This window comes from Chrysoperla carnea, chromosome 1 (genome assembly GCF_905475395.1).
Source record: "Chrysoperla carnea chromosome 1, inChrCarn1.1, whole genome shotgun sequence".
NCBI classification, from domain to species: Eukaryota; Metazoa; Arthropoda; class Insecta; order Neuroptera; family Chrysopidae; genus Chrysoperla; species Chrysoperla carnea.
In genome coordinates this window covers 90305091-90320777 of record NC_058337.1, presented here as the reverse complement: position 1 = coordinate 90320777, position 15687 = coordinate 90305091, and the positions used below count along the sequence as shown (strand labels likewise).

The 15687-nt window shown below is 28.7% G+C and overlaps 1 protein-coding gene across 1 annotated transcript in view; it reads left to right on the top strand.

Moving 5' to 3' along the window:
* Positions 1 to 2076: 2076 nt before the first annotated feature.
* Positions 2077 to 15687, top strand: part of LOC123292093 (LIM/homeobox protein Lhx3) — a 72591-nt gene continuing 58980 nt past the window's right edge. The window contains exon 1 of the mRNA XM_044872626.1: positions 2077 to 2200. Within this exon, the coding sequence (XP_044728561.1) occupies positions 2077 to 2200 (124 nt within the window). The remainder of the gene's footprint in view (positions 2201 to 15687) is intronic.

Here is a 15687-nt window from a genome sequence, read left to right as displayed (position 1 = left end):
GTAGAAAAAAAAAGTTTAGTAAAAGTTCATGTTTACAACAAATCATTAACTAACTACTTGCTTATATTGAAATGAGAATGAAATATTGCTTTATCAGCGTGATAACTCAAAAAATGTTCATTATTGTCTTTGTTTTCATTGAAACATTGAGAACCGTTTTCCATGAGATTTGTGCGTCGTCCTTTACCCAACAACAGAAGCTCCCATTACAGTCATAAATGAATAATAATTTCAAAATAAAAAGATAGCTAGTCATGGGGACTGTCGACGGAAGTGAAAACTTAAACATTTGGAATAACTGGCCTTTGGCCTGGCTGGAGCCTTCCTAATATTATTATTCAAACACCTGAATAATAATAAATAATACCTCAATACTATTCAAATAGCTGTACATCCTAGATAAATATGGTGGGAGCGCAAATAAATACATTTGAATAGTAAGAATGCAATGTAATATAATTTATATGCACTTCCACCATTTATTTCATGGGTTTTAATTTTTTGGTGCAAAACCCTCAAAATTAACATTTTGTAGTTCACCGATTGTGAATCTAAACCATTCTCGCATCCTCTTGAACATACACAAAAATTTCATTAAAATCGGTCTATCCGTTTAGCAGGAGTTCAATTACAAACACACGGGATGACGGTGACGATGACGCGATTTACATCATTTTGTATAGGTTGTTTCATTTAGAGTGCAAGATTTAAATTGTTTGTTATGTGGGTTGTTGGGACTTGAATGGTTTTGTAATAGTTTTATTCCATTTTTTGAAGACAGATGGGAAGTAATAAATATTGAGCGTTACACTGTAAACCAACAGTCAATATTTAAATGAGTATAAATGAAAATCCTCCGATCTTGCGATAAGTTTGAAGTTTCAAATTTAGGTATTAAAAAAAATGTTTTTAAAATTATTAAAAAAACGTTATTAAAAATTTTGCTAGAGTAGCAAGGTAGCAAAGTGTATGCAGACACAGTTCGAATGTGTTCCATTATAAACTAATAAATATTAATTAATATTAATTTTTTTTTTTTGCAAAACTGATTGAATTTGCGAATGAGAAAATCAGTTCTCAAAAATTAAATCATAATACATTCACTTCATCGACTGATCGATTACCTTGCTCTGTAAACTTATCAGCTAATATTATTGCTTAAAATAGTCACCACTAAATTAATGTTCTGAGTTTAGGCGTACCATTTATTACGACATTATAAATTGATTTACTTCAAAAATAAGAAAAGTGATTTTTTTCCTTTAAATAACAATGCCCCTTAATAATACTCTTGTGGAAAGCAATGGAAAAATTTGGCATTGAGTTCAGGATTTATGCGAAAAAAGATATTGTTATTTAGAAACTTTTGAAAATATAAATAGATTCAGAATAAATTAAAGAAAATTATGTGAAAAATTGTGTAATTACATAAATTTTTGAAAGGGATATGATTAAGAATGATATTATTTTTATTAATAATTACTTAATAGTTCATTACTCTCTAACAAAATTCGAACGTTTGCCAAAATCGTGATCGAGCAATATTTTTTAAAATTTTGTCATTTTTACATGCAATATGTCCGTTTTATGTATAACTTAGATATTCTAATTATTATAGAGAGTACCAAATAATTTTGACATATAAGTTATGTTTTTACCCAAAATATTCACACAAAATCTAAACATGTATTTTTTTTTATCAATTACAATTGGACATCAAGGCAATATATAGATAAAATCTGAAATTTTGATATATTCATATCGATTAACTAGAAGTTCATATCCATTAACTAGATATTAAAAATTCAGTATTTTACCTATAAATTTCCTTAATGCTCGATCAACTTTAAATCATTATAATATTTACCAAAATAAACACATCTAATAAATAATACATTAATTTTTCAGAATTTAAAATGAATTAGATTTTTAATAATTTTTAAATAAATATGTGTTTTATTAACCAAACTAATAGACTGATTTATGAATAAATAATTGAAATTTTAAACTAATTTTAAAAGAATAATAAATATAACCGTTTAGTGCCTAAAATAAATTTAAAAAAATAAATAATAAATGGTATCGTTAACATCGTCAATGGCTCATTTGCCATCAGCCGGAATAATGCATCCTCTAGATCATGCAACACCAAATCCGGATATGCTTTTGGCATTATTAGCAAGAAATAAAGCATTAGAAGGTAATAATTTTATCTTTATTTTTGTAGATATAAATCGTTAGACAATGCTTTAAAAAGTATATTGTTTTAATCAATAAGGTTAAGTATGTTTATTTAGTGCTCTTTTTGAAGGAATAATGATATGGACTATCAAAAAAATACTCAAATCATTTGAATCTAAAATTGCAAAGAGCTTAAATTTAAAGAAAATTTCCAAAAGCTTAGTAATAACTTCGTTCTAGAAATTATCATAAAAGAAAATTTTATATATTAAGGGTCAGGGTAAGCGTAAAGACTTAATTTGAATTTGGAGTAAAATGATCAAACTTTCTACTAAATTTACACCATCTTTATGAGAAATTCCTTAAATATGACACATTTATTTAGTGTTTAAAAGATTTCTTTAGCCTGTTGTTAGCCACGGAAACCGCACTGTGGAATTTTCCACGAGGGGGTCAAGCTAGTTTAATTTTATTTAACAGTTCGCATATTCATTCACTTCAAAATATAATTGTTTACTTGTTTATTTCACCCCTATTTATTGTATTGCATCCACTTCGGTGTAAAATAAAAACTAGCGACACTTGTGATACAAAACAGAACTAAAATTAAAATTTTATAATCATGTTGACAAATTTGGTCAATTCTCCCGCTTAAGTTCCCTATCCTTTCTCTAGTCTCCATGATTATTACACTCGTACCTATTTTAACCTCGTTAAAGCTTCTTTATGTCTTATGCATCTTGATAACCCATCAATTTTAACATTTAAATTGTACAAATTACTATTTTGAAATTATATTTGTAGTTTATATTTCGAAATAAAACTTTTTTGAACCCCTGCCCGCGTAAAATGTATAGGTTTTATGATCTATTAAATTTAGGAAACATTGTTTTGCATGTAAAGGTACAACACATGTGTTATACGTAGAATGATAAATAAATTTACCATTTACTCAGAAATTTTAGGTGATAATATTGTTATATGTGACGTTAATCTAATATAGTTATAACATTTACTACTTAGTTAATGGAATAAACACTGAAGAAATTATTGTTGTTCCCTGGTTGGTTGTTTCCACTAAACCTATATTGCTTGCTAATCTTTCATTGTTGTTGTTTTTTGTGTCCTCACTAATATTTATTTATAAAAGCTTTTGGTTTTTTTTTTGTATCTTACCTGCATATACTTTTCGTAACAAATTCGTTGCTAACAGTTCTCATTTCACAAACGAATCGTTAACATTGTGTTCATATTCTCATTACTAAACAATATGGTTGTGAAATTCAAGTGTTCTTATTATTATAATATTTGTTTTTTGATATCAAGGTAAGAAATCCTTCTTATTTTTTTTTAATTTTTAAATTAAATTGCGTGTAGAAATATTTGCAAAATTTTTTAAAACTTAAGTGATATATGCTCATTAGATTATGAATATGAATACTTTCTTATTTTCACCATGAAAAAATAATTTTCTCTTAAGTTTTTTATATTTCATATTATATTTTATATTTTATGAAGAATTCGCTTTTCTTGTTCTTCGTGTTTTTCGAATTTCACTTCTTCAAGTATTTACACCTATGGCAAAAATTTTGCTATTTGTCTTATAATATGTACAAAGATTGATTTAAAAATATCCCATAAAAAAAAATTCAAGAATAAGTAGTTTTTTCAACAGCCCCGACATGAAGCAAAATTAAAAAAAAACACAAATAACAAAAATTTCTATGAAATGAGCCAAAAATTACTTCTTCATTTTTTGCACATCTTTAAGTTTCCTCCCGTACAAGCACAATCGTGGAATATTTGATATTCTAATTCTGTATTAAAAAACAATTTTTAGGATCTTTACTCACGGAGGAGCTTTTTACATTACACTTTTAGAATAATCCAAACATTTCCTAAGAACTATTAATTTTCATTTATGTTAAATAAGGAAGAAAAAACTTCAAAACCTGCAAAAAATCGGCCCACGGTTCTATTCACAAAGTATTGTAAAAGATAACATCATCATTGATATATCGAAATAGGAAACTTTTCCGCCTACCGGATTTACATATTAAAATATCGAAACGGTATGGAAAATATCGATATTTTCCATCCCTTCTTTTCACTTAAACTACATGACATTATGATAAAGTTATTGAAATAAATACCACGATACTCGAAATAAAACTGTATATTAACAGACTTACATTTCGCTTAATATTAATATTTCGATTGCAACACTTACAAAAATTAGTAGGTTTGAAAAATTAATTTTTTCGATTTTGTGATAGATCTGTATTTTTATTTTTGTGGGAGGAACCCGGATAGAATAATTTCGCTAATTCCTTTGTTGCGTTAATTATTGTCAGAAGCAGGTTCTTATGAAAGAAAAAATTAAGCAAATTGAGCGGAATATTAGAAAAATTAAGACAAAATGCAATAAATGGTGGAAACGCATATAAATAATGCATTATTTTACTTTACTATGTACTTGTATTTATTTGCGCTCTCACCATATTATTTATCTAGAATAGTGAACTGGTATTTGAATAGTATTGATATATTATTTATTATTATTCAGGTATTGTGAATAGGTATTTATTAGAGCTACTCGCATATATAGCTATATACGAGTACATCGAGCTCCACTGCCGAAGGCTTCTGCCAGGCCGAAAGCTGAAGACCTATCCAAGAGACAATAGTAAAAGTTGTGTTTAGCAGCTAAGCAAGGGGCGGGCTTGCGGTTGGGCTTCACGGACTTAGCGGTCGGGCTAAGCATAGAATAGCTATTAATGAATTATTAGCTGCAGATAGATTAAGATTAATAATTGCTGATCAATAGTTACAATTAAATAAATTGTAGGTGAAACGAAGTTCATTGGGTCATATTTAATTTAAATATTTCGGGTTGTATCTTCTAAATAGTAAACATTGTCCTCTTATTAACAAATATATTGTATTATGTATTTAATGAATGCTCTGTTTTTTTTCTCTTTTTTAAATAAAAATACTCGCATGCTAACCAGGCTGGTTTTTAGCTCGCAAAGAAAAAGAAAAAATTATATAAAAAGTTTAAATTTGTTAAACTTTAGTCAGGTGTAATAAACATTTTTCTTTTTGATTTGCTACGTGAATATGGTAATTTCCTATCAGAATAGTTAAGTCCTACTACATATTATATATATATACTAGACTTCAAGGTAAAATTTTAGAATTTTTTCGTTTGATCATTGATATTTAATGTCGTCTCATATAAAAGTTACTGTATATCGATCATAATTTTTTATTCCTCCACAGGGATTAAAATTTCACTTACCCAAAAATAGCAATTATATTATAATGTATCTAGGAAGGGGTTTGATAGAACATTCCCACGCGAATTTACCAGACATAGACTTAAAAAAAATACTGTAACAATATTGGCGATGTTACAAACAAACCAAACAAAACAAAACAATACAACAAAAAAAGACAACGTTTATAGAATGTTTTTTGTAATTTGATCTGCATCGTGCATTCAACACGTGTTATACAACAATGGTTGTTTGTTAGTTAATGCAGTTAGTAAAGTTACTTTGAATATTGTAAACTAAGTTTAGTGTATATGTACATCAATCAATTGGCTGGAATAAATTCAATATTATGGGTAGTTAAGAAGAGGTTTTATATATCTAGTTAAAATTACCACCAGAACAAACTTAATTAGTAGGTATTAGTATTTTAAATGTTGTTTATTACTTTTAAATTGAATCAATTTTATGAAATTATAATAAGACTAGAGTGCTACCCACCCGCTTCGGTGGGTTTAAGAGTAAAGTTTGCTCTCATTTATGCCCTTTTTATAACAATCGAAATAATGGTAAGGATTGTTTTACACAGGTAAAATATATGTATGGTTTTCTATTCTTTTAAAATGTATAATAGTCGTAATTATTCATTGAGTATATCAGAAAAGATGGCCGTGAAATATTTTATATTGACTATTTTTACAGAAGTCTGTAATTTATGGTAATGTCAAATGACTACTTTTACAGGAATCTGTAATTTATGGTAATGTCAAAATAAATTAATTTTTAATTTTTTTTATTAATATATCTTTATAAATTATATCTCATGTATTATTCTGAAGTATAAGCTATATTGCTGTACAGTTTCATTAAAAATCATTCGCTAGTTTTAGCGTGAAAGCGTAACAAACAAACAAACATGCTTACTTTCGCATTTATAATATATAGAGATTTAGCTAAACCTTTTTTTAAAGATTAAACATTCATGATTTGGTAGATGCATTAGAAAAATCTGTGCGTCGAGATTTCAATACCAGTCAAATAGATTTTCCCATCTACCGTTTTGCACCAATACTAGGTCTCTAAATCGCAATCAAGGCGGAAATATAAACACACAAACTCCATAGATGCTGATTTCGGCGTCTCTACATCTTGAATGTCAGTCGCAAAAAATTTTGTCTGCCTATTTTCAATCAAATAAGTCCATGTCAAAACACCATCAAGGTGGTATGTTAGTGGCTATATCATAGACGTAAAACGAATTACTATTAAAATTTGAAATCTCTGTTTTTGAAAATATTAATATTCAGCTTTTATTCTTGACATCGAATGTACAGGGTGTCTACCAATTGGAAAAGTTCGATAGGAATGTTAATGGTCGTTTAAAAATGTGTACCATTTAGATACAACAGATAATAAGGGAAAGGGCTCAAGAAATTGCATACAACGCGAAGGTTGATATGTTGAGGCAAAATATAACTGAAAATAACTCTTTAGGAATGATGGGAATGTTTGCAGTTCAATTTTAACATAAATTTTGGAAATGCTACTTATAAAATACGTTATCTATTATCCCAATTAACCAGTCATCGTACTTCGTACAAATACAAATGTTTATTTGCTTATTTGACGCTATGCAACAAAATAATTAATACAAAACAACCATTTTTTATATACTAAATTGCAAATACAATTACTATTGTTGACGTAAGTAACAACAGTCATCTGTTCGTTTTCTTTACAGAATTCCTACATATATCGGGAGTGATTTCTTGTACCGTTGCCTTACCATTTGTTGTAAATGGTCTATTAACATTCCTATCGAACTTTTCCAATTTTCGGACACCCCATACATTTGATATCAAAAGTGAATAGGTGAATACTAATATTTTCGAAATGAGAGATTTTTATAAAGAATAAATTTTTTTCGTAAATCTTATAATAAAAAAACCATATGTAGCCAACCTAAGTAGACACGCTGTATAAAACAAATGGTAAAATTGAAAACCAAAAATTCCCTTTTCTTTCTTACCAAACTTATCTTTATAAAATATTCAAATGGTAAACAGAAAATCTTAGACATTGTGCTTCATTATGTAAAAAAATCCTCTTTAAGATACAAATTTTTATTGCATATAAAAAAATATTTTCTCCTCGAGTTAAAAGCTTGAGGAGCTCAATTAAAGAAGATTCAAGACGTTCATGGACGTCTCAAGTTTTTACCTATAGGTAGTCATATATGGGTGTCTCAGAGAAATATATTTTACTCTTTAGTGGAATAAAAGTGGTTTTTTTATACTTAAAACAAAGTAAGTAAAGCGAATGTTTTTTTCGTTTGTTTATTTGTGATTTTTCTCTTGTAAATACGCATAACAACTGGATTAAAGTAAGACACTTTATCCTGGGAACTTTAAACAACCACTGGAAGTAAAACAAAAAACTAAAAACAAACAATATATCGATATGATATCATGGGTTGGTTGTATTTTATATTAAATTATATAATAATAATATTAAAAATAAATATTTTCATAATGTTATTTTCTCTGGTTGTACATTTATTTGCACTTAACGTACATAAGCCTAGGGCGTTAACAGTCCACAGCCATTGATGTTTATAATTTAATAATTGTGCAAACACAATATTCATATGTAATAACATATCATATACACATATACAATCATGAAATATGTAATACAAACCAACATTATAAGTATAAAGCTAGCGTAAATTATTTGAAAATACTTGAGGCAAGTAAAAAATTTGTTTAGACGTAGTTTATAATTGATAAAAAAAACAACGAGCTGAGGTTATTGAGAGAAATTTACTGATTTTTTTTTTTTTTGCAAAATGGAATAGAAGTTAAAAGATGATTTTCATCAATTTTAAACTGGCAATGCAATTAAAAATTCGTCAGGCTCAGGAGTAAAAAGACGTTGTTCTTTTAGTAACGCTCTTGCTTTGTATTGATGAACAACATGTACCTAACGACTACAACCACATGCATTTTTGACTTGTGTAAATAATTCCAGAAAATGTTCGCTTTAAACCTATTATTCGTAGTCATACGTGATATAAATTCGACGTTATTATACATAGAACGTGTTACGTGTGGCAAACATCGAAAAATGTTTTTCACAAACTGCTACGATTTTGCAAGGTATACCTTTTATTGAAGTGATAGAATCTAGCGAAATGGTTGAAATGAGTGTTCGAGTAACGTAACAGTTTTCTATGCCTTTGAAGTTTTTTGGTAATGGAAACTATGAAAATGAATACCAAAAGCTATCCTCTAAAGTTGTTAAAACATATTAGCCAATTGGTGGCCATGTAAAAATAAGAACCTGGAGAGTGGAAAATTTTTTTTTCGAAATGTTATTTGTAAGCGCCTAATAATTACATTAATGTAATTACTAGGCGCTGGGAGATAGAATCGGGAAAGTGTGTCATTTTATGGTTTAAAAATAAAAATAAACCGTAATATCATATGTAACATGGAAACGCATAATTCACTAAGTAAATGAAAACAAGTAAAAATAAACCATTGAATGAGTTAATGGTTGAAATACCTTGTGTTGCGTAGAAAGTGTTGAATGTCAATGGATGCATTGATTTTAATGAAAAGTTTACCCGCAATCACGGGTAAACAATGATGTTCACAATGATGTTTTGTTGCTCATTTTTTGAACTCAAAATCACTTTTTACGACTTGAGCACGCTATAAAAATTTGAGCCTTGTTTTCGGTTTTGAATTGTCGGGATGACGGACGGACATTGATTTTTATTTCATATATACAGGATTTGATAAAAAAAAAAGGTGGAAATTAATAAAGTTGAATCAATTTACTCTTTTTTAGTAATTTAAGACATTTTTATAAGCTGTATCACCGATATTTTGTGATGATCGATAAGAACACCATCACTGATTGTTTTTATGGCATATTTTAGAGCTTTATCATGATGCTATATATTCTATTCTATTGAATTGTCATATATAAAACAATTTACATTTACAAACTCAGATAAACATACTAAAGTGTGTCCTGAATAACCTAAGGCAATAAAAAGCAATCTTACTTTCATTTCTGCGAGACAGATCCAGATTACGTGAACATTGTTTTGTCAGATGAATGAGTGGTAGTAGTTGCTAACAGCCCCTAATTAAAAGTGAGTAATAAAACTAACACAAAACACTCTGTATATTATGATAGAGGTATTTTATGTATCATAACTCATATAATATATATCAGTAATTTCTATTTGATTACACATTATAATAAGTATATTATTATAGATTCTGTTTATACAAGTAACTATTGATTTTGTTTGTTCATTGGTCTTTTTATGTAATTATGTTTGATATGACATTGGTTGAATCTGTTTATTTTGAAATTAAATTTAAGAAATCAAACTTTGTTGCATTTTTGAACTATCATTAACAGTAAAAATTGACTTATATTAATAAACAAACGTGGAAAGAAACCAACAAACAAAAGAAAAATTAAATTTTATTTTTCAAATCCAACTTCAAAAGAAATCCATTAAAAAATATTTAAGATATTTTAGAACAAATATATTACAGTTTTCCGATAATATTTGGTGGAAGAGCAAATAAAAATTATTAGAGCAGGTAAAAGTTGAAATTTTTTGCAAAATATTGTATTCAAAATTCACATTAATCGCAGCTAATATTATAAACGTGAAAGTAACTGTGCCTGTCTGTCACTTACGTTTCCACGCCTGTACCGCTGAGGTAATTTTGGCTTCCATTATAGAAATAAATGGGACCTTAGGAAAGGGTATCAGCTATTTTTTGTCGAGAAAATAAAACTTGAAGTGGGTGAAATAGTGTTAGAAGAGTTTGTATAGGTCCTAATATATTAATTATGGCAGTAATTTCGTTTCGATTTCGATTTCGATTCGAGTATTCGTAGATGTCGTTATGCATTTACATTTTTGTATTGAAGGGACAGAGTGTGCATATGTATGTATTTAGGTCGTTTTTGTTGACTAAATCTGTTGTTCGTTGGTCAGTTAATAAAGCTCAAAATAAAGTTTATAGAGTCCGAAATAATGTTACGATGCGGTTTAGTTTAACTGAAAAATTATGTATATATAACAAAAGTATATAAGTACAAACATTGGTCGTTATAATCGAAATATGGGTTTATAATTCCAATATCGGAATTATCAAGGATTCAACCGGACCTTTTAACCACAATCTGGAAAAGCTTGATTTTGCATTAATAAAAATACAAACTTACTTGCCCACTACGATGGAATAAGCAGAATAGCAATGGACTTGAAAAACAAACTATGAAGGACAACTTTGATAACTCTTAGAATTTTTTTGATGAAACATCGTTTATGGTTACATATTTATTTTGTAAACATAAAATCTTTTTTAATAAACATATATCGAAAAGCTTTTAAATCAAAATTGAAAAGCTTTTAAATCCCATTCGTTTTGAAACACCCCATAGCGTTGCTCGTCTAAGTCAATAAAGTGTATTTCTCTTTACTCCTCTTAACTATTAATGTCAATGATTAGGATAATTTCAAGAATCGTATCGTTTTTGAAATAAAATCAAACAGTGAATAACAAATCACTGTTTTATTCTTTAATCCTGAATAAGACTTGAATATACTTATTATTTAGTACCTATCTCTAAAAACAAACTTAAACAAATGTTCATATATTATGACTTCAAGTTATTCCAAAAAGGTTTTTTCTGGATCATTGACTATATTTTAACATTATATACGTTTGTTAAATATTTTGTCAGTTGATATTGTTCATTGATTTAAATATTGGATAGCTTATCATTTCATCTTTCAATAGAAACATTTTATGTCATATCTATATTAAAATCGAATGCATTCATCTAAAATAAAGTTGTATTATTTTACAACTCATACACAGAAGTACAAAAACTGTAAGTTATTTTAACAACAATATTGCTAATTTTTGTAATATTTTAGTTATAATTTCTTTAAAATTACAATCGAATTTTCATACCTCATTCAATATCATTTAGACAGGATCCAAATTAGGGCAAAACTTAAGTTTCCATTTTCTCAAAAACAAGAAAGGGTAGAGAGTTGAATGTAGCAGATTTGTACATAGCTTCAAATAGTGAGTTTATTGATTCTAATTTGAAATTATTCATCCGATAATATTATGGGGGTCTAAAAAGTGAGGTTAAGTCCGTAAATGAGCAACATAGGTCAATTGGGTTTTGGGTCCGTAGGACCCATCTTGTAAACCGTTAGAGATAGAACAAAAGTTCAAATGTAAAAAATATTCCTTATAAAAAATTAAACAACTTTTGTTTGAAATTTTTTCGTAAACGTTATCGTTTACCCGTGAGAGCGCAAATTGTGCGCAAATTGTATAGTTATGCGCAATATGTATGTTATATCTATATCAGTTATATATATATATATACATATATATATATATATATATATATATATATATGTGTGACATGTGTATGTTTGTGTAATGTGACAGAGTAATCAACACTGTCTATACATGGTATTTCAACAATTAACTCAGTCAATTGTTTGTTTTCACTTGTTTTTAATTTTGATTATGGACAAAATAGAAACTGATAGTGTTCAAACATTTTTGAAAAGCTTATATAACTTGAAGAGGTTTTTTCTGGAATTGTATGGTTGGCTGATAAGTCCCCGGTCTGACACATAGATGGCGTCGCTAGTATTAAATGCATATTATTTTTATATAGTACCAACCTTCAAATGATTCGTGTCAAAATTTGACGTCTGTAAGTCAATTAGTTTGTGAGATAGAGCGTCTTTTGTGAAGCAACTTTTGTTATTGTGAAAAAAATGGAAAAAATGGAATTTCGTGTTTTGATAAAATACTGTTTTCTGAAGGGAAAAAATACAGAGTCCGGAAACTCATTATCAAGCCAAGTTTTTGCTTCCACTGTATTTTTTCCCTTCAGAAAACAGTATTTTATCAAAACACGAAATTCCATTTTTTCCATTTTTTTCACAATAACAAAAGTTGCTTCACAAAAGACGCTCTATCTTACAAACTAATTGACTTACAGACGTCAAATTTTGACACGAATCATTTGAAGGTTGGTACTATATAAAAATAATATGCATTTAATACTAGCGACGCCATCTATGTGTCAGACCGGGGACTTATCAGCCAACCTATTATAATATACTTTTTTGAGTACTATTCTTCGACAAAGATAAAATGCAAAATAACTGTTCCAGCTCGTGTGATTTAATGCAATACGCTATTCATCGGTCGATGGTTTGATTGTATTTTTAACCCCGATTTGACTGCTATGTGTGTATGTGTCTGTGCATGTGTGTGTGTATGCGCGTGTGTGTGTGTCTGTCTGTCTGTGGCATCGTAGCGCATAAACGGATGAACAGATTTTTTTTATTTTTTTCGTTTTAAAGGTAAATTAACGGGAAGTGTTCTTAGCTATGTTTCAAGTGCGAGTTTAGGATTCCGTACCCGAAAAAAACTAAAAAATTGGCGACGTTCTTCAAAATGTTTTAAGAAAAAAGTTAATTGAACGGGGAGAGTGTTCTTACATATGTTTCAAGTGCGAGTTTAGGATTCCGTTCTCGAAAAATTTGTCGGGGGTTTTTCAAATTTTGTAAATTTCACTTGTAAAGGAGCCGTTACTCCTAGGAAAAAGTAAATTGTTGCAAGTAATCTCTAGAATTACCAATTACGCTGTATACAATCACAAAAAGTGTGTCTTTAGACTGTACCCATAGATTCAGATTAGCTTCAGAGAAAACGACCACTTCCACTTATACCTCAATTGAATGAATTACAAAAATATTGTGTATTTACATTGATTATTAATAATAAATACTATTGTGTTTTGGTGTCATGAAGTTATCGATGGTATGTATTTGTACAGTAGTGATTTGTCAAGAACTTCCTGGTGATTGTAACAAACACGTGGCATGAGCATTAATGAAGCCTCAATGTAGAATTTCCGTTCAAACTTTTCAACCCTATTCTAACATATTACTGTGCAATATGCGATGGTACTCTATTGTACATATGTGTATCTATATGTGTTTATGTTTACGGAGGATATACTATAATTTTATATGGTTTAAATGTTTAAATTTACGTGTGAAATTATAATTCTTTTGTCAAAGTGACACGCTTCACAAATTTTTACACTCAGTGTGAAAATATCAATTAGATTATTTACCTATATGAAAAGATTTAACTCTTTATGCTACTTGGAACTTTCACTTCAAATAGGGCGCATGAAGAATGTCTTTGTAGCCAGTTTTAATTAAATTTCGAATAAACAGACAGTGCAATAAGTGGCTATAAAACGTAATTTAAAAGAATCATACGAAAAAGTGTTTTCTAGAAACTGTTTTTTCGTTTTTCTACAATCTTTCGCAATAATTACTAGTTTAATTTCTACCACTTTCAACTATTTATCTTTTATAGTTTTGTAAAAAATGGAAATCAAAATTTTGCCTTTATTTGTCATCTCACGGAAAACAAATTGTATTTACATAAAAATGTTTTAAACAAAAGTTGTTTATTTATTTTTTTATAAGGAACATTTTTATACCATGCATATATGTATTAAAAAAGGTATACAAGGTTTAGTCTCCAGTTTGTAACGCTTAAAAATATTGATGCTACGAACAAAATTTTGGTATAGGTGTTGTTTACGCCGGAATTCGGACTTTGAACTTATCTTCAAATCCGACTCTGGTTTTTGGTGTTTACACAAATTTTGTTTAAAGAGAATTAAATCTATTTTTTTTTTTGTTTTGAACGGAGATATTCTGTCTCCTTTTAATTGAGTAATTGCCCTTTGCGCAATTTAACACTTATCAAGAGTCAGTCAACGTGAACAGTTCGTTCTCGTAGTGAATTTAAAGCGGACAGTGTGTCCCTCATTTTTGTGCTGTACAACAGTAATGTAATCAGATAGTGCGTCTGTATACCAAGGACAGTGCGTCCTCACCTTCTATATGTGTTATTAGTTCGTTCATATAATTAACGTTCGGTAAACGGTTTACTTATCAAGTTACTACTTCAAACTAGTTCACTATAATATCCTATAATTATCCATCCTTTTATCCAAATTACGTGGGTGAAACCAGAAGAAGTTTGAAGATTATTACCGAAGTAGGCGTTCAAAAGGTTAGTGCAACCATTTCATTTTCATTCACATTTTTCCGTATAAATTTATTCAAGAAGTATTCCGACTTTGGATATTACGTCCATTAGCCAGAGCCACTACATTTTTTGGTCCTTCGAAGCGGATTGTGAGCCTGGGGAATACGTTTTTGCATGATTTATGCGGAGAATTGTCGAATTTTTGAGAAAAAATTGGAGTTAAAAACGTGTAAAAAACGCGCGAAAATATATTTTAATGACATAACTTGTTTTCGCCAGCAAACAAGCTTGCTAGATAGTTTTATCGTGTGCGCATGTCTACAACGTGAGAGTGAGACAACATTACATACCAATGATATGCGCAGTAGTTACTTAAAACACTGTTTTATTGAGTGAATAAACAGATATTTTTGTTTCACTATTTCAAAATTTTCGACGGATTCAAGTCGGTGTTTATTGTTTATATTTTTTGAGTATTATTATCATTATCATTTTTCTGTAGATTTGGACATTATTGAGTTTTTGATGGAATAAATACTTTTTACAATATTTATTTCGAAGTAAAGTAAATGGTTATTTAAAATTGGTTACTTGTATTTAAGTTAACACACACTTATTGAGTGCGTATTGTTTGTGTACATGATAATCAAAGTGTTGATCTTTGTGTACGAAATATTTATTTCAAATCTTTATTTATTCTTATAATATTTATTTCAAATCAACCATTTAATCGTTTGTTTACAAAATACTATTTAGTCTATTTGTGTATTTCTTGTTTACGTACACCTGCTGTCACTGATTATTGACAATAATGGCTGAAGCTAAATTAAAATCAAAATTAAAGGTTTTAACTTCGAAAAAGCAAACCCTTTTCAAACGAGTACAGCTATTATTTGATAAAAGTCAAAACATTGCGGATGAGACAATTGTGAATGATTTTCTTATCAGATATTCGACTTTGAACGAGACCTGTAATGAGTTTAAGCTCCTAGTTGATGATATAAATTTAATAAATTTAGAGCTAGATCCTGAATTTGAGCCAAATTGTCAAGAATTAAATGTTATCGATGAAT